Below are 20,369 nucleotides of genomic sequence, written 5' to 3' on the forward strand. Positions count from 1 at the left end.
TCCTTTCCCCACCCAATCCATGCTTTCTATGCTTGCATAAGGAGGAAAGAAATAGGAAAAATTTCACTGCTGAAAAAATGACAGCACATATAAAATGCTAACCTTTCTAATAAGTTTTACATTAAAAAAGATACCTTTACTCAAAGATAGTGAATTTAGTCTAGCTAGTGAATTTCATTCAGATTGGGAGAAACATTTTCAGACAGAACAGAAGACTTTTTGAGTCATTAGTAACACAGGCCGCCTGACCAGTTCATAAGGCCATCAAAACCCTTCCTTTCAATAAGTCAACTGGCAGTACTACCAACTTAAAAACCACTTTGGTAAAGACCATCTACCCAAAACCCCTATTTCCAGCAATATGTGCTTTTCTAATATATAAACAGTACTGTTCTCAAATTTATACGAAAAAGCAAAGGAACTAGAAAAGCTAAAAGAGTACTGAAAAACAAGAATAAAGTGGGAAAAGTATTTTACCTGATTTCAAGGTAAATCTATATTGCTACAGATTATTACAAGGTAAATACTCTATTGCTACAGTAATCAATACAATGTGGTATTGGTCAAAGGATAGATGCAAAGATCAAATGGAATAGAACAGAAAACCCAGAAACAGATCAAAATAAATATGCCAAACTGATTTTTGGCAGAGGTACAAAAAGCAATTCAGTAAAGGAAAAACCACCTTTTCAACAAATGGTCTTGGAACAATTGGATACCCATAGATTAAAAATAATAATAAAAATAAAAGGATTTCAAACTAAACCTCACACTCCATTAACTTAATTAACTTACAGTGGGTCATGGACTAAAATGAACAACATAAAAATACGATTTTAGAAGAAAAAAGCCTAGGAAGAAATCCTCAGGATCTAAACTAGGCACAGTTTTTACACTTGATACCAAAAGCATGATCTATAGAAGGAAAAACTGATAATCTGAATTGCAAAATTTAAAACTTCTGCTCTATAAAACACTCTGTAAAGAGGATGAAATGACAAGCTACAGACTTGGAAAAGAAGATATGCAAGCCACATATTTGACAATGGACAAGTACCTAGGTCATATAAAGAACTCTCAAAACTCAACAGTTAAAAAAAAATCAAATTAGAAAATGGTTAAGAGATAGATCACCTAAAAGGACACATGGATGCCAAATAAGCACATGAAAAAATAGTCAATATCATTAGTCATTAAGAAAATGCAAATTAAGACAACAATAAGCTATCACGGCACACCTATAAGAAAGATTATAATAAAAATTAATGACAGTGGCACAATATATTTAAAGTGATAAAAGGGAAAAAACTGCAACCAAGAATACTCTATCCAGGAAGGCTTTCATTCAGATTTGATGGAGAGATAAAACGTTTTACAGACAAGCAAAAGCTAAAAGAGCTTAACACCACCAAGCCAACTTTAAAAGAAATGTTAATGTGATTTCTATAAGTAAAAAAGAAAAAAAGGCCACAACTAGAAATATGAATATTACAAAGAGAAAAAGCTCATTGGTACAGGCAAATATATAGTAAAGAAAGGAAATGAACCAAAAATAAAGGTTGTAGAAAAGTTAAAAAACAAAAGTAAGAAAATCATCTATACCCAAAATAGGCAGTTAAGAGATACACAAAACAATCAGATGTGAAATATTGTGTTAAAGAGAGTAATAATGAGGGGAGGAGAGTACAAATGCAAGGGTGTTAAAATACATTTGAAATTAAAAGGTCTACAATTTAAGACCATATCAGTTCAGTTCAGTTGCTCAGTCATGTCCAACTCTTTGCAACCCCATGAACCACAGCACGCCAGGCCTCCCTGTCCATCACCAATTCCCGGAGTCCACCCAAACCCATGTCCATTGAGTTGGTGATGCCATCCAACCATCTCATCCTCTGTTGTTCCCTTCTGCTCCTGCCCTCAATCTTTCCCAGCATCAAGGTCTTTTCAAATGAGTCAACTCTTCACATCAGGTGGCCAAAGTATTGGAGTTTCAGCTTCAACATCAGTCCTTCCAATGAAAACCTAGGACTGATCTCCTTTAGGACGGACTGGTTGGATCTCCTTGCAGTCCAAGGGCTCAAGAGTCTTCTCCAACACCACATTTCAAAAGCATCAATTCTTCGGCATTCAGCTTTCTTCACAGTCCAACTCTCACATCCATACATGACTACTGGAAAAACCATAGCCTTGATTAGATGGACCTTTGTTGGCAAAGCAATATCTCTGCTTTTTAATATGCTGTCTAGGTTGGTCATAACTTTCCTTCTAAGGAGTAAGCATCTTTTAATTTCATGGCTGCAATCACCATCTGCAATGATTTTGGAGCCCAGAAAAATAGTCAGCCACTATATATATATATATATATATATATATATATATATATATATATATCTCTGCTGCTGCTGCTAAGTCGCTTCAGTTGTGTCCAACTGTGTGCAACCCCATAGACGTAACCCACCAGGCTCCTCCATCCCTGGGATTCTCCAGGCCAGAACACTGGATTGGGTTGCCATTTCCTTTTCCAACACATGCATGCATGCTAAGTCACTTCAGTCGTGTCTGACTCTGTGCAACCCTATGGACAGCAGTCCACCAGGCTCCTCTGTCTAAGGGATTCTCTAGGCAAGAATACTGGAATGGGTTGCCATTTCCATATATATACATATATATATATAGCTATATATAAGCCTCATGGTAAACCACAAACCAAAAACTGATAATAGGTACAAACATACACACACAAAAAGGAATCCAAACACAGCACTAAAGATAGTCATCAAACCACAAGAGAAAAGAACAAAAAAAGAAGAAAGAAACAACAAAGATCTGAAAAAATTAACAAAATGCCAATAAGAACATAGATATCAATAATTACTTTAAATATAACTGGATTAAATGCTCCAATCAAAACACCTTGAGTGGCTCAATGGAAACAAAAACCAGATCAGTATATATGCTGCCTACAACAGTCTCACTTCAGACTTAAAGACACAAACAGATTGAAAATGAAGGGATAGAAAAAGGTATTCATTGCAAATGGAAATCAAAAGAAAGCCAGGTTGGCAATACCTACATAAGATAAAATCGGCTTTAAAATAAAGAATGTTACAAGAGACAAAGACATTAAATGATCAAGTGCTAAATCCAAGAACATATAATAATCGCAAATATATATAAGCCCTAATAAAGCAGCATCTAAATACATAAAGCAAATACTAACAGATATAAAGGAAGGAATTGACAGTAATACAATAATAGTAGGGGATTTAACATCACACTTACATCAATGGACAGATCATCCAAGCAGAAAATTAATTAGGAAACACTGGCCTTAAATTACAAACTAAACCAGATGAACTTAATAGATATATGAACTTAATAGAACATACACCATCACAAATCAGAAGAATATGCTTCTTTTCAAGTGCCTGGAAACATTCTCCAGGACAGTTCACATACTAGGCCACAAAACAAAACTTGGAAAATTTAAGAAAACTGAAATCATATCAAGTATCTTTTCCAACCACAATACTATGAGACTACAAATCAATTACAATGGAAAAAACTTTAAAAAAAAAAAAAATGTGGAGGCTAAAGAATATACTACTAAACAACCAATGGTTCACTGGAGAAATAAAAAAAGAAATTAAAAAATTACTTGGAAAAAAGAAATTTAAATTTTCTTTTAATTTAAAAAAAGAAATTAAAAATTACAAAAATTAAATGAAAATGAAAACAAAACAAAAGGACACAGAAAAAGAGGGCAGTTTGTAGCAATAAAAGTTTAACTCAGGAAACAAGAAATATCTCAAATAAACAACCTAACCTTACACCTAAAGGAACTAGAAAAAGAAAACCAAACAAAACCCAAAGTTAGTGGAATGAAAAACCATAAAGATGAGAGAAGAAACAAGTTAAATGGAGACTCTAAAAATTATAGAAAAGATCAGTACAACTAAGTGCTGGTTCTTTGAAAAGGTAAACAAAATTGATAAACCTTTAGCCAGACTCACCAAGAAAAAAGAGAAAAGACAAAAATCAATAAAATCAGAAATGAAAAAGAAGTTACAACCAACATCATAGAAATACAAAAGATTGTAAGTGACTACTAAGAACAAATATATGCCAATAAAATGGATGACCTAGAAGAAATGAACAAATTCCCAGAAATCTACAATTTCTAGGAAACAGGACTCCCATGGCTGAAACAGGAAGAAATAGAAACTATAACAGACAAACTACTGGTAATGAAATTGAATCAATTATTTTAAAACTCAGGAAAAAAAAAAGTCCAAGAGCAGACGGCTTCACAAGTGAATTTTACCAAACATTTAGAGAAGAGTTAACACTATCTTCCTCAAACTATTCCAAAAAACTGCAGAGGAAGGAATGCTTCCACACACTCTATGAGGCCAGCATCACCCTTATACTAAACCCAGACAAAAGAAACTACAGGCCAATATCACTGAGGAACATAGATGCAAAAATCCTCAACAAAATACTATTAAATTGAATCTAACAATACATTACAAGGATCATAAACCATGCTCAAGTGGGATTTATCCCAGGGTTGCAAAGATTTTTCAATATCTGTATATTAATCAATGTAATACACCACATTAACAAATTGAAGAATAAGGACCATATGATTACCTTCAGTTCATTTCAGTCGCTCAGTCGTGTCCTACTCTTTGCAACCCCATGACTGCAGCACACCAGGCCTTCCTGTCCATCACCAACTCCCGGAGTCCACCCAAACCCATGTCCATTGAGTCGGTGATGCCATCCAACCATCTCATCCTCTGTCGTCCCCTTCTCCTCCTGCACTCAATCTTTCCCAGCATCAAGATCTTTTCAAATGAGTCAGCTCTTCGCATCAGGTGGCCAAAGTACTGGAATTTCAGCTTTAACATCAGTCCTTCCAATGAACACCCAGGACTGATATCCTTTAGGATGGACTGGTTGGATCTCCTTGCAGTCTAAGGGACTCTCAAGAGTCTTCTCCAACATCACAGTTCAAAAGCATCAATTCTTCAGCACTCAGCTTTCATTATAGTCTAACTCTCACATCCATACATGACCACTGGAAAAACCATAGCCTTGACTAGATGGACCTTTGTTGGCAAAGTAATGTCTCTGCTTTTTAATATGCCATCTAGGTTGGTCATAACTTTCCTTCCAAGGAGTAAGCATCTTTTAATTTCATGGTTGCAATCACATCTGCAGTGATTTTGGAGCCCAGAAAAATCTTGACAAAATTCAACACCCATTTATGATAAAAACTCTCACAAAGTGAGTATAGATATAACATACCTCAACATAATAAAGGCCATGTATGAAAAACCCAAAGCTAACATCATACTCAATAATGAAAGTATTTCCTCTGATATTAGGAATAAGACAATGCCCATTCTTGCCACTTTTATTCAACATAGTATTGGAAGTCTTAGCCATGGCAATTAGGTAAGAAAAAGAAATAAAAGAATTCTAATTGTAAAGGAAGAAGTAAAACTGTCATAGTTTGCAAATGACACAATATTGTCCATAGAAAATCCTAAGGATACCACGAAAAAACTACTAGAGCTCATCAATGAATTCAGTAAAGTTGCAGGATAGAAAATGAATGTACAGAAATCTGTTGCATTTCTATATACTAACAATAAACTATCAGAAAGAGAGATTAGTCTTTTGGACTCTGTGGGAGAGGGTGAGGGTGGGATGATTTGGGAGAATGGCACAGAAACATGTATAATATCATATGTGAAAAGAATCACCAGTCCAGGTTCGATGCATGATACAGGATGCTCGGGGCTGGTGCACTGGGATGACCCAGAGGGATGGTATGGGGAGGGAGGTGGGAGGGGGGTTCAGGATGGGGAACACGTGTACACCTGTGGCGTATTCATGTTGATATATGTAAAAACCAATACAATATTGTAAAGTAATTAGCCTCCAATTAAAATAATAAATTTATATTAAAAAATAAATAAATAAAATTTTTTTTTAAAGACAGAGAAATTAAAGAAACAGTCATATCAAAAAGAATAAAATTAACCCAGGAATAAACCTACCTGATGAGGTAGGGAAAACTATAAGACACTGATGAAAGAAACTGATGATGAAACAAACAGATGAAAAGATACATACCATATTCATGGACTTTAAGAATACTGTTTAAATCATACTACTAAAGGCAATCTTCACATTCAATGCAATTCCTATCAAAATATCAATGGCATTTTTCATATAACTACAACAAACAGTTTTATAAATTGCATAGGAATACATTTATGTATTTCTAAATGTGATACACTGGAGAAGGGAATGGCAAACCACTTCAGTATTCTTGCCTTGAGAACCCCATGAACAGTATGAAAAGGCAAAGTGATAGGATACTGAAAGAGGAACTCCCCAATATGCTACTGGAGATCAGTGGAGAAATAATTTCAGAAAGAATGAAGGGATGGAGCCAAAGCAAAAACAATACCCAGCTGTGGATGTGACTGGTGACAGAAGCAAGGTCTGATGCTGTAAAGAGCAATATTGCATAGGAACCTGGAATGTCAGGTCCATGAATCAAGGCAAATTGGAAGTGGTCAAACAAGAGATGGCAAGAGTGAATGTTGACATTCTAGGAATCAGTGAACTAAAATGAACTGGAAAGGGTGAATTTAACTCAGATGACCATTATATCTACTACTGCGGGTAGGAGTCCCTCAGAAGAAATGGAGTAGCCATCATCATCAACAAAAGAGTCTGAAATGCAGTACTTGGATGCAATATCAAAAACGACAGAATGATCTCTGTTCATTTCCAAGGCAAACCATTCAATATCACAGTAATCCAAGTCTATGCCCCAACCAGTAATGCTGAAGAAGCTGAAGTTGAACAGTTCTATGAAGACCTACAAGACCTTCTAGAACTAACACCCAAAAAAGATGTCCTTTTCATTATAGGGGACTGGAATGCAAAAGCAGAAGTCAAGAAACTCCTGGAGTAACAGGCAAATTTGGCCTTGGAATACGGAATGAAGCAGGGCAAAGACTAATAGGGTTTTGCCAAGAAAATGCACTGGTCATAGCAAACACCCTCTTCCAACAACACAAGAAGAGACTCTACACATGGACATCACCAGATGGTCAACACTGAAATCAGATTGATTATGTTCTTTGCAGCCAAAGATGGAAAAGCTCTATACAGTCAACAAAAACAAGACTGGGAGCTGACTGTGGCTCAGATCATGAACTCCTTATTACCAAATTCAGACTTAAATTGAAGAAAGTAGGGAAAACCACTAGACCATTCAGGTACGACCTAAATCAAATCCCTTATGATTATACAGTGGAAGTGAGACATAGATTTAAGGGACTAGATATGATAGATAGAGTGCCTGATGAACTATGGAATGAGGTTCCTGACATTGTACAGGAGATAGGGATCAAGACCATCCCCATGGAAAAGAAATGAAAAAAAGCAAAATGGCTGTCTGGGGAGGCCTTACAAATAGCTGTGAAAAGAAGCGAAGCAAAAAGCAAAGAAGAAAAGGAAAGATATACACATCTGAATGCAGAGTTCTAAAGAATAGCTAGAAGAGATAAGAAAGCCTTCCTCAGCGATCAGTGCAAAGAAATAGAGGAAAACAACAGAATGGGAAAGACTAGAGATCTCTTTAAGAAAATTAGAGATACCAAGGGAACACTTCATGCAAAGATGGGCTCAATAAAGGACAGAAATGGTATGGACCTAACAGAAGCAGAAGATATTAAGAAGAGGTGGCAAGAATACACAGAAGAACTGTACAAAAAAGATCTTCACGATCCACATAATCACGATGGTGTAATCACTCACCTAGAGCCAGACATCCTGGAATGTGAAGTCAAGTGGGCCTTAGAAAGCATCACTACAAACAAAGCTAGTGGAGGTGATGGAATTCCAGCTGTGCTATTTCAAATCCTGAAAGATGATGCTGTGAAAGTGCTGCACTCAATATGCCAGCAAATTTTGAAAACTCAGCAGTGGCCACAGGACTGGAAAAGGTCAGTTTTCATTCCAATCCCAAAGAAAGGCAATGCCAAAGAATGCTCAAACTACCACACAATTGCACTCATCTCACATGCTAGTAAAGTAATGCTCAAAATTCTCCAAGCCAGGCTTCAGCAATATGTGAACCGTGAACTTCCTGATGTCCAAGCTGGTTTTAGAAAAGGCAGAGGAACCAGAGATCAAATTGCCAACATCTGCTGGATCATGGAAAAAGCAAGAGAGTTCCAGAAAAACATCTATTTCTGCTTTATTGACTATGCCAAAGCCTTTGACTGTGTGGATCACAATAAACTGTGGAAAATTCTGAAAGAGATGGGAATACCAGACCACCTGACCTGCCTCTTAAGAAACCTATATGCAGGTCAGGAAGCAACAGCTGGAACTGGACATGGAACAACAGACTGGTTCCAAATAGGAAAAGGAGTACGTCAAGGCTGTATATTGTCACCCTGCTTATTTAACTTCTATGCAGAGTACATCATGAGAAACGCTGGACTGGAAGAAACACAAGCTGGAATCAAGATTGCCGGGAGAAATATCAATAACCTCAGATATGCAGATGACACCACCCTTATGGCAGAAAGTGAAGAGGAACTCAAAAGCCTCTTGATGAAAGTGAAAGTGGAGAGTGAAAAAGTTGGCTTAAAGCTCAACATTCAGAAAACAAAGATCATGGCATCCGGTCCCATCACTTCATGGGAAATAGATGGGGAAACAGTGGAAACAGTGTCAGACTTTATTTTTCTGGGCTCCAAAATCACTGCAGATGGTGACTGCAGCCATGAAATTAAAAGGCGCTTACTCCTTGGAAGGAAAGTTATGACCAACCTAAATGGCATATTAAAAAGCAGAGACATTACTTGGCCAACAAAGGTCTGTCTAGTCAAGGCTATGGTTTTTCCTGTGGTCATGTATGGATGTGAGAGTTGGACTGTGGAGAAGGCTGAGCACCGAAGAATTAATGCTTTTGAACTGTGGTGTTGGAGAAGACTCTTGAGAGTCCCTTGGACTGTAAGGAGATCCAACCAGACCATTCTGAAGGAGATTAGCCCTGGGATTTCTTTGGAAGGAATGATGCTGAAGCTGAAACTCCAGTACTTTGGCCACCTCATGCGAAGAGTTTACTCATTGGAAAAGACCCTGATGCTGGGAGGGATTGGGGGCAAGAGGAGAAGGGGACGACAGAGGATGAGATGGCTGGATGGCATCACTGACTTGATGGACGTGAGTCTGAGTGAACTCCGGGCGCTGGTGCTAACAGGGAGGCCTGGCATGCTGCCATTCATGGGGTCGCAAAGAGTCGGACACAACTGAGCGACTGAACTTAACTGAACTGATAGAAATACAGAAGACCCTCAATAGCTAGAATAATATTGAGAAAGAACAGAGCTAGAGGTATCATGTTGCCTGACTTTAAACTACAATGCAAAGCTACAGCAATCAAAACAGTATGGTTCTGGTATAAAAACAGTAAACAGACACATAGATCACTACAGCAGAAGAGAGAGTCCTGAAACAAACTAACACACTTATGGTCAATTAATCTACTACAAAGGCGACAAGAATATATAGTAGAAAATTGGATAAAAGGCAGTCTCTTCATTAAGCACTGCTGGGAAAATAGGACAGTTATATGTAAAAAAAAATGAAACTTGAACATTTTCTAACACCATATACAAGAATAAACTCAAACTGGATTAAAGACCTACAGGTAAGACCAAAAATCATTAAACTCCTAGAAGAAAACAGACGAAAACTCTCTTTGACATACATCATAACAATATTGTTTGATCTTTCTTCTAAAGCAAAGGAAACAAAAGCAAACATAAGCAAATGAGATCTAATCAAGCTGAAAAGCTTTTGCATAGCATAGGAAACCTTCAACAACAACAAAAAGACAACCTATGGAATGGGAAAAAAATTTGCAAATGATATGACTGATAAGGGATTAATAATCAAAATACAAACAGCTCATAGAACTTGATATAAAAAGAAAACCCAATTTCAAAATAGAAAACCGGAATAAATCTCTTTCCATAGATACATACAGATGGCAAATAGGCACTTGAAAAGATGCTCAACATTGTTAATTATCAGAGAAATGAAAATTAAAAATCACAAAGATATCATCTCACACCTATTAAGAATGGCCAACATAAAAAAAAATAACAAAAGTGGGCGAAGATGCAAGGAAGAACAAATCCTCAGACACTGTTGGTGGGAATGTAAATTGGTGCAACCACTTTTGCAAACAGAATAGAGGTTTCTCAAAAAAAAAAAAAAAAAAAAACACCCTAAAGTAGAACTACCATATGATACAGCAATTCCAGTCCTGGGTGTATATCCAGAAAAAAATGAAAATACTAATTAAAAAAGATACATGCACCACAATGTTCACAGCAGCATTATTTACAATGCCCAAGATATGGAAACAACTTAAGTGCCCATCAACAGATGAACAGATAAAGAAGATGTGAATGGAATATTACTCAACCATTAAAAGAATGAAATTTTGCCATCTGCAACAACAAGCATGGATTTGAAGGGTACTATGCTGAGTGGAATAAGTCAGACAAAGATAAATATTATATGATATCACATATATGTAGAATCTAAAAAATACAACAAACTACTGAATATGCCAAAAAGAAAACAGAATCAAAGATAAAGAGAACATGCTAGTGGTTACCAGTGGGGAGGGGGAAAGGAAAAGGGGCAAGTTAGGGATGGGGGATTAAGAGGTATAAACTATTATATATAAAATAAATAAGCCACAAGGATATATTATAGAGCATAGGGAATATAGCCAATATTTTATAATAACTATCAATGGAATATAACCTTTAAAATTGTGAATTACTATGCTGTACACCTGAAACATATAATTTTGTACATTAACTATATCCCAATAAAACTTTTTTCAACCAATGACAACATCAAATACTAAACATGCAGAGAAACTGGATCACTCATACACTGCTGGTGAGGATGTAAAATCTTACAGCCCTCTGGCAGTGTTTAGAAAACTAAACATGCAACTACCAAACAATCTAGCAATTGTACTTGAGCATTTGTCCTATGAAAATAAAAACACAAGTTCACATAAAAACCTGTACACTAATATTTACTGCAGCTTTATACATAATAGCCCCAAACAGGAAAAACTCAGATGTTCTTCAACAGGTTAAATAAATTGCAGTACATTTATACCATGGAATGCTAATCAGCAATACAAAGGAATAAACTACAAATATAAGCAACAATATGTATAAAACTCCAGATAATTACACTGATTAAAAAAAAAAAAAACTAATCCCAAAGACTACATATTGCATAATCCCATTTTTATAACATTCTTGAGGTGACAAAATTATTGGGAGACCAGATCACTGGTTGCTAGAGGTCATGAGTTGGGGGTAGGATAGTGGAGGCATGTGAAAGCAGAGGTTGAGGTGAATGTAGCTATAAAAGGGCAACATGAGGAATCTTTGTTGTCACAGAATCCTAAACTGTGTCAGTGTCAATGTCTGGTTGTGATATCTAGTGGAGTTTTGCCAGATGTTACCATTGGAGCAAGTTGGGGGAAGGGTACATGAGATCTCTTGGTATCATTTCTCACAACTGCTTGTGAGTTTACAATGATCTTGAAATAAAAGGTTTGGTTTCAAAATAATAAAATATAAATAAAGCTGGTAATAAAATGCTAGAGATTAATCCACAGAGAAATTTCAACAAGCAATTTTAAGAAGTGTTGTCTTCATATACAAATTATACATGACATGACTATGTTTAGATTTAAATATACCTCCAAAGTATATTTACCCCAACACCTATTTTTCTAGAAAACTTCACCTTAGTAAATTCTGGGACTCTCTATGGCCAGGCAGCAAAAGTATTTTGGACTGCTGCTGCTGCTAAGTCGCTTCAGTCGTGTCCAACTCCGTGTGACCCCATAGACAGAAGCCCACCAAGCTCCCCCATCCCTGGGATTCTCCAGGCAAGAACACTGGAGTGGGTTGCCATTGCCTTCTCCAATGCATGAAAGTGAAAAGTGAAAGTGAAGTCGTTCAGTCATGTCCGATTCTTCGTGACCCCATGGACTGCAGCCTACCAGGCTCCTCCGTCCGTGGGATTTTCCAGGCAAGAGTACTGGAGTGGGGTGCTATTGCCTTCTCCGGTATTTTGGACTACAAATTAACAAATACAGATTTTTCAATATTCATAGTTATTTTTTTTTTTTAAGTTTTCCCTAATGAACTCTCTTGGGTCACAATATTAAGTGAACAGTCTCTTCAAAAATTATATAGCTTCTTACGTCTTTTGTTATTAGTTTCAAAACTACAATTGCTTAAAAAGACACATATACCCCCACACACATAGACATATCACTACTTTTCCAGGATAATAGCGCTAATGTTTCAATAATATTCTCTCCTTTTCCTCTACTTTAATTCAACACAAAATCTGATCCTAGCCACAGTGGCCCAAAATGACCTAGAAAATTAAGTTTCTTTTCTCTGGCAATGACAACCTGTGCTTGGAAATATAAAACTGTTATTCTGAATAAATTTCAAAGTTCCAAAGTACTAAAATTACTGAAACAGAACAAAATGAGCTGTTGCTGGTAGGGAAAGGGATTGTTATCCCAGAAAGAACAGTGTGCTCTCCAGCCCTTGCACTGCCACTTCTGTATTATAAAATAAACAACTCTGGTCTCTTTATTTTATTTTGTGTCCTGTGATAATAAATATCTCCTGAAGCTAAAATCCCATTAAAAGTGCTCATTTTGTCACCATTAAAAAATAACAAGAGATCAGTTCTACTTTTGCAAAATAACTGAGTTTTCCACTGATTTGTTGAGGTTGTTCTGACTTCTGTGTATATCTTCTAGCAAAAACAGCAAAAAGGAATATTACCCATTGTTCTTCTTTCTAAAAAGACTCCATATGTTTCTGAAATAGGTGTACATTCAGGAAGGGAAGAAATATATAATTATTATTTTGCTAATCTATAAGTGTTTTAGTTTTAATTGTGGCAATAAAATACTAAACACAAAGTGTACTATCATTACAAGTGCATTCTGCTTTCAGTCTGCTAGATGAAAATTCCAGCAAAGCTGCTACTTATTGGAAGTCAGAAACAGGCAGGAGTCAACTTTGTCTAGAGAGTATATTTAGAGATATAGTCTAAGTACATAAAGAAGTAAGCTGTAGAGTCCAGTAGCAGACAAAGGGGATGAGTATGGTCTTGCCTTCCAGCCCATTAGTCTGTTTGACATTTTCTGCTACTTGTGGAGATGGGAATCTGAAATGTGTTTATGCTCAGTCAGAAATTATGATAAAAAAACAAAAAGATCTGGGAGTGGTTGTCAAAAGATTATCTTTTTCTTTCTTCCTTAAGATTTCCTAAGAAGATAAGACTAGTGGCGAGAGGATTTAACAATCTTCTCTTTCTAATAAGGTAATGGACTAACTAGAGCTTAGTATTATCAGTATTCTCCACACTTTTCCTTTGTTGGCCATCTCCCCCACCACATTTATATTCTCTTGCAACTCTTATCTACTGCTACCTATTTTACTAGTGTGTGTACAGTGTAGTACAGTCATTTCCATTTCCTTTATCATATATCTTTCGAGTAATTGATCAACCATCCTATTTCCATATTATACAGCAAAAGTACAAAAAGAAAAAGACTTCCCTCACTTCTCTTTCCTGATTTCTACACTAACCTTTCTTGCCTACACACAGCAAAAAAGGAAACACAGCAGGGGCTTCTCTAGAAAGAAGCCATTAGTGTTACTGACTCAGTCCTGACTTTTTGCAACCCCATGGACTGTAGCCTGCCAGGGTTCTCTGTCTATGGGATTTTCCAGGTAAGAATACTGGAGTGGGTTGCCATTTCCTTTTCCAGGGGATCTTCCTGACCCAGGGATCGAACCTGAGTGTCCCGCATTGCAGGAAGATTCTTTACCATCTGAGTCACCAGGGAATCCCCTAGAAAGAAGAGCCAGCATAAAAACTAACGTAAAAAGTTAACAAAAGAACAAGAAAAAAAGCCTCTAAAAGTCTTCTGTGTCACTGTACACTGATCCACCCATCCTCATTCTTATCCCATAAAGAAATATAGCATAATTTCCAAGTCATTATGAAAGCCTAAGATTTGTTTTATCTTAATAATGAAATCCCTGGTGGCTCAGATGCTAAAGCATCTGCCTACAATGTGGGAGACCTGGATTCTAGCCCTGGGTCAGGAAGATCCTCTGGAGAAGGAAATGACAACCCACTCCAGTACTCTTGCCTGGAAAATCCCATGGACAAAAGAGCCTAGTAGGCTACAGTCCATGGGGTTGCAAAAAATCAGACACGACTGAGAGACTAAACTTTAATAATGAAATGGTTCTAATCTGAAGTACTCTTATTACTATTATAAGCTTATATATCTGTTTAACGTGCTTGTATATAGAATGATGTATGCAAGCTGACTAAATAAATATGCTTTAACCAGTTACATTATGGACAATCTAGATGAATCAAATATTAGGTAAGAAGTTACGGAAAACGAGTAACTGACATTCCCAAAACAACCTCTAACAGGCTGTGGGATGCATGTGCATACCCAAAACAGTGTCTGGCACACTACAGGCACTTGATAAATACTTGTCGTACAAGCGTATCTAACTTCAGTCCGAAAAAGTGCAAAGATGCACTTTACAGGCTAAGCATTCAGCAGACCAAGGGCTACAATTAACTCACTTGTCCAGGGCCTTAGGCAGCTAAGCTACTCCTGGCCTCCCCACCTCTCTGCATTAAACAGACAGCTCCCTGTCATTTAAGATTTGAGAATATATGTATATTTAAAAATGATTGGTTTAGCATTTTTTTTAAATTTAGTTATATAAGTACCTTAAATAAGAAAAAAACCACATTCTTCAACTTATTAAAAACTCTGTTAAAGACATACTCTTTCATGCATTTAAAACACTGAAGTTGTTAAACGTTCTCTACCCTGGCCAGTATTTTTTCTTACCAGTGAGCTTTTGTTCACTTAGCCCAGAATAACCTTTTCCCTGTCTGTCTCTAGGAGTACTTCGCTTTCAAGGGCCAATTCCAGTTCTATTTCCTGCATAAAGATCCTCCTTTGACCATCATGATACTCAAGGATTCCTCTTCCCACTTTCTCTATTTTCAGAAAAGATAGGCTCTTACATGACATTTAAATCAAATATTGTCTTTAGGGTCCTTTTTTTTTTTTCATGTCATCATATATCTGCTTCCTAATAGATGACTGGCATCTGAGTATGGGTATTGTTTCTTGCAGATTGTTTTGTTTCTTTTTATCTCTACCACACCAGCTAGTAGTACATGGAAAGAAATCATTTGAAGGAGTGTGAGGACACTCCATGCATTCAAACACATCTAGGTACCATTTCTCAGGTAAGCATAGCATAGCTGAGCTCTCTCTGGACTTTCTCTTATATCTAACTTTAAAGGTGAAGTGAATTAAATGTAATGGTATAAAAGGTTTTTTTATGGTAACTGGACTTGCCTTCTAGGACCTGCTAGACTGTAGTTTACATAAATCTAAAGGACATGCAGTAGAAGTAACCATCAAGTTAAATCAATGGCATGATTAATGCTAACAGGCATTACATGCATAAAAGATAAAAATATACCTGAGAGCTGACTGCAGTTTTTAATTAAAAACTAATGGACTGTGATTAATCTTAAACTGACTATAGATTTACCTTAAAAACCGAATGATAAATGACAGTTAAGGTTTGAGGTTTTATTTCATAATTTGTTAATCAATTTCAAAGAGATATTTTTAATTATGCTGTTAGCAATGTATGCATTGCCACAGTAAATATGGGAGAAATGATTTTGTCCGAGGACAGATATAAATTAACAGGTAGGAAAATAGCATAGCAATGGTGAAAAGAATTGTTAACCAGATTAAATGAGTTGGTATCTATAAAAGGCCTTAAAACATGGTAAAAAATAAGAATTAAGGTGAAACTGAAATAGACCCTTTTAGAGAGACACTCTTAAAATTTCTGCATCATAAAAAGTTACAAACTAGGACTTCCCAGGTGCCACAATGGATAAGAATTCACCTGCCAATGCAGAGGACATGGGTCTTCCTGATCCAGGAAGATTCCACATGTTGCGGAGCAACTAAGCCCATGTGCCACAACTACTGAAATCTGTGTGCTCTAGGGCCTGCAACAAAGAGTAGCCCCCACTCCCTGCAACTAGAGAAAGCCCTTGAACACCAATGAAGACGCAGCACAGCCATGAATAAATAAAAATTAAAAAAAAAAAAGTTACAAACTAAAATTTTTTGTCCTTGGAAGAAAAGTTATGACCAACCTAGACAGCATATTAAAAAGCAGAGGCATTACTTAGTCAACAAAGGTCTGTCTAGTCAAAGCTTTGGTTTTTCCAGTAGTCATATATGGATGCGAGAGTTGGGCTATAAAGAAAGCTGAGTGCCGAAGAATTGATGGTTTTGAACTGTGGTGTTGGAGAAGACTCTTGAGAGTCCCTTGGACTGCAAGGAGATCCAATCAGTCCACACTAAAGGAAATCAGTCCTGAATATTCATTGGAAGGACTGATGTTGAAGCTGAAGTTCCAATACTTTGGTCACCTGATGTGAAGAACTAACTCATTTGAAAAGACCCTGATGCTGGGAAAGATTGAAGGCGGGAGGAGAAGCGGATGACAGAGGATGAGATGGTTGGATGGTATCACCGACTCAATGGACATGAGTTTGAGTAAACTCCAGGAGTTGGTGATAGACAGGGAGGCCTGGCGTGCTGCAGTCCATGGGGTCACCAAGAGTCCGACATGACTGAGCAACTGAACTGAACTGAAAATTTCTGTAGTGGTTTACTACTAATTATTTGTTTTGCAAATACATAATAAGGATTACTTAACATTTGAAACGGACCCATTTATGTCATTTCTTTTTTTTTCTGAAAAGCTGCTAGATAAATATCTAAGTATAGTATTTGGCCATTGTTGGAGCCCTTACAAGGGCTCCAAAAACACCTGGTCAAATACCATGCCAGAATTATATATCCAGCTTCTTTCACAGGCTGAACATTTTTGGCACTGAATTGAATTCTACGGTTTTGACTATTATAATTATTCCCTTCCCCACTCCACCAATTCACTGCAGATCCCCTGACTAAAACAAATATAAAACCTCTGAATGCATTCTCCCATGTTTTAGAATTAACTGTTAAAATTCTAATGTTGTGCTGTAATAACATAGTATCATACCTTTTGGATTTCTTCAGGTAATGCATGCATGGGAACATGACGATCCATAATTTCCCAAAATATACTGAAGGCGCTTTGAAGTAAAATAATCTAAAAACATTGATGGTGATAATTAGAATTAAAACAATATGAAGAAAATTTTAAAAAGATAAATTCCTACAAGTATTTGGGAATCAATGGGTATAACTATTTTCACAGATGTTTGTTTCATCAACTCAATGTTAAAAGGTACAAATGAGGTTTTCTCACGTGGTTATTAGGCCAACAGAACAGGAAGGACCTAGAGAGACTACTGAATTAAAAATAACATTTTCTTTCTTTGGAACTTTATAATTGTAACTTTTGTAGTGGCTTACAACCAGTTATTTGTTTTGCAAATACAGATTAAGGATCACAAAATTTTAAACAGATCCATTTATTTCATTTAAAAGAAAAGTTTTTCCCCTGAAAAGCTGCTGGAAAAAATATCTATAGAATAGTTTAGCAGATAAAAGAAAGCAACTGTGACATTAATGCTGGTTTAAATGAACTACAGGAAAAAATATTTAGAGTTATCAAGTTAAATATGATAGGCAAGCACTGAACAGAAAAGTCACTAAAGCATAAGAAGCCAAGTGCCAATTTTACCAAAAGTGGACATTTATATAATTTTTATGCAGATGTTTTACTTTTAATAATTTTCATTTTATAATAAAACAATTCAATATAAAACTCTATCACTACTTTCATAAAACCACACAAGATTAATGAAGGTGCACTTTGAGTTCTTTTTTTTAATGTTTCCCAAATAAGGAGAAAGAATAGACAGTCCAGTTTCAGGAGTGAGAGATGTTCATTCATATGTATGGGTATATACAGATACATATATATATACACACATATAAATGGGAAGTGAAGGGGGACAGCAGAGTAAGATAATATAGGCACAATTCCACAGCAGGAAAGGCCTGAGGGTCAGGAGCTGTAGACAAGGAACAATCTAGACGTTCCGGGGAAAAAAATGTCTTATATTCCTCATGGGAATGGGGAATTAGCAAAGGCTTCCTGAGGAGGTTTACATTTGATCTGGACAAGATTTTGACAAACAGAGACTCAACAGGCATAGTACTCTATCAGAAAAAGTAACCCCAGCCACATAGCAAGATGTCAAGAAAATTGTAATTGACAAAAGTTCCTGTTTTTTTTAATTGTGTAAGTATTGGTGGAAGGATGGGTTTCCAATCCCCCTTGTTAGCAAAGTTCCATGTTTAATGAGCTGCTGTTTAAAATAAATAACTAATGGGCTGTCTTCCAACCTAAAGATAAAGGTAATACAATGTGTATGGACAGAGAGAGTAAAGTTAACTGATATAGTGAACATTGGCCCACATGGCCAAGTACATAATAATCTGATGTTTGGCAGACTGTCACAGTGATGTGGCAAGAGCTCATTATTCACAGAAAGCTCATTATTCTCACTTCTGTCATTTTACAGTGAGCTCACCATCAGTAAAATAAGATGGCTTCATCTTAATGAAACTCTATTGTGAGCAGAATTTTTCCTAAAATTACCAACTAAATTTCCTTTTTAAAATTTCACACCTAAATGTATTTGAGAGCATGAATCTAGTGGCACAGTATCGTTACTGTAAATCTATTCCAATTTTGTGGCCTTACTATACTGAGTGGGAAAAATTGGTAGGTCTGATTATTGAGGAAAAAATGTTAAATCCTGCCATCCAGAAAATTTCCCCACGATGCAGAAAGCAGTTTTATTATCACATAAGCATTTAACTAAACTGTGATGCACAGCTAATCTAATAAGATTACAAAGACAGAAAGAAATCCCACTTTTTAATATAGCCAAGCAGATACACTCCATTACATACATGTTCTCAAGATAAAAGATAATTTGTCCTCAACAGAGCTTGCTATACTCTATTTCATAGTTTGTTTTAAATTCACCTGGTAATTGAAGTAGCCACCTGTGCTAGCTAACAGCGTTTGTTCAAATGAATACATATCTCTACACAAAGCACTTGGTTATTAGAAGCACTAAACTCCCAAAGTAATATGGAGATATGGGCCCTGTTTCCCTTGATGTTTTCACTTTAAAGAAATGGCTCCCAGGTCCTCCAGAAAAATATTCTGGGTCTTCAAAAGATTTGCATACATACATGTTGAAGGAACAGAGGAAGCACACAGCCATAAGAGGTTTCCCAAGAAAGGGATGGGAGAGGTCTCTTTCCCTTTAACAAAAGGGGGAAAAAAGTTTTTTTTAACTTTTAATTTACTTTCATTATTTTGTTTTTTTCTTTTTAAATCAAAGAGGCTCTTTTATTCTCTCACATTACACACTTTCTCGACTCTTCTTCGACATGAGGTGCGGTGATAACCAGCGGTAGCCGCGTAGATATTTGTGAACCTGATCTGACAGGATTACAAGGAAGATGTCAAAAATACAGACCCGTCCCTAGTCGTTCACTTCCGATTCCCTGCATGACACCAGTGTCACGCTGGGCCATTAACTCACGTTCAGCTTTCAGGCCCTTCCCTAAAGAACTATTTCTTTAATGTGAATCACCACAGATGAGGTCAAGGTCAGGTGAAGAGGGAGTTCACGTCCTGAGACATTCTGAAGGGGCAGGATTTTCCAAATAGAAACTAATTGCAAGTACAGCCAAAATCGGCTGCAAGGGTTTTGAAATCTGTCCCTTTATAACCCCGTTCCCTCGGGACCCGCGGAGGCGGGAAGAAGAAAAGGTGCGGTAATGAGGCCTATCCTAGCCACGCTCTCAGAGAAGAGGGCGCCCAGCCGGACGGGCTCGCGAAGACTCGACAGAAGCGGCTGCTACGATCAGGGGCAAGGCGCGGGGCCCATTCCCCGGGCGCGGCACCACGGCTCGGCTTTCCGGCTCTGCCCCCGGGGTGCCAGCACGCCTCTTCTTCGGAAGTGCGCGCCGGAACCAGGTCATTCCGGGGCTCAAGAAAGCTTTTCCTTGTCTCTCTCACCTATACTTCGATTCCGCCGGGGGCAAAAGGCTCTCCTGGTCTCCCAGG

The 20,369-nt window shown here is 37.0% G+C and overlaps 1 protein-coding gene across 1 annotated transcript in view; it reads right to left on the minus strand.

The window, feature by feature from the left end:
* LEKR1 (leucine, glutamate and lysine rich 1) overlaps positions 1-20,369 on the minus strand; it is a 211,266-nt gene extending 190,897 nt beyond the window's left edge. Inside the window, exons 1-2 of the mRNA XM_055569250.1 lie at positions 20,322-20,369; positions 17,331-17,420 (exon numbers count right to left, since the gene is read on the minus strand). Of these exons, the coding sequence (XP_055425225.1) occupies positions 17,331-17,378 (48 nt within the window). The 5' untranslated portion in view covers positions 17,379-17,420; positions 20,322-20,369. The remainder of the gene's footprint in view (positions 1-17,330; positions 17,421-20,321) is intronic.

Source organism: Bubalus kerabau, chromosome 2 (assembly GCF_029407905.1).
Source record: "Bubalus kerabau isolate K-KA32 ecotype Philippines breed swamp buffalo chromosome 2, PCC_UOA_SB_1v2, whole genome shotgun sequence".
Classification (NCBI taxonomy): Eukaryota; Metazoa; Chordata; class Mammalia; order Artiodactyla; family Bovidae; genus Bubalus; species Bubalus kerabau.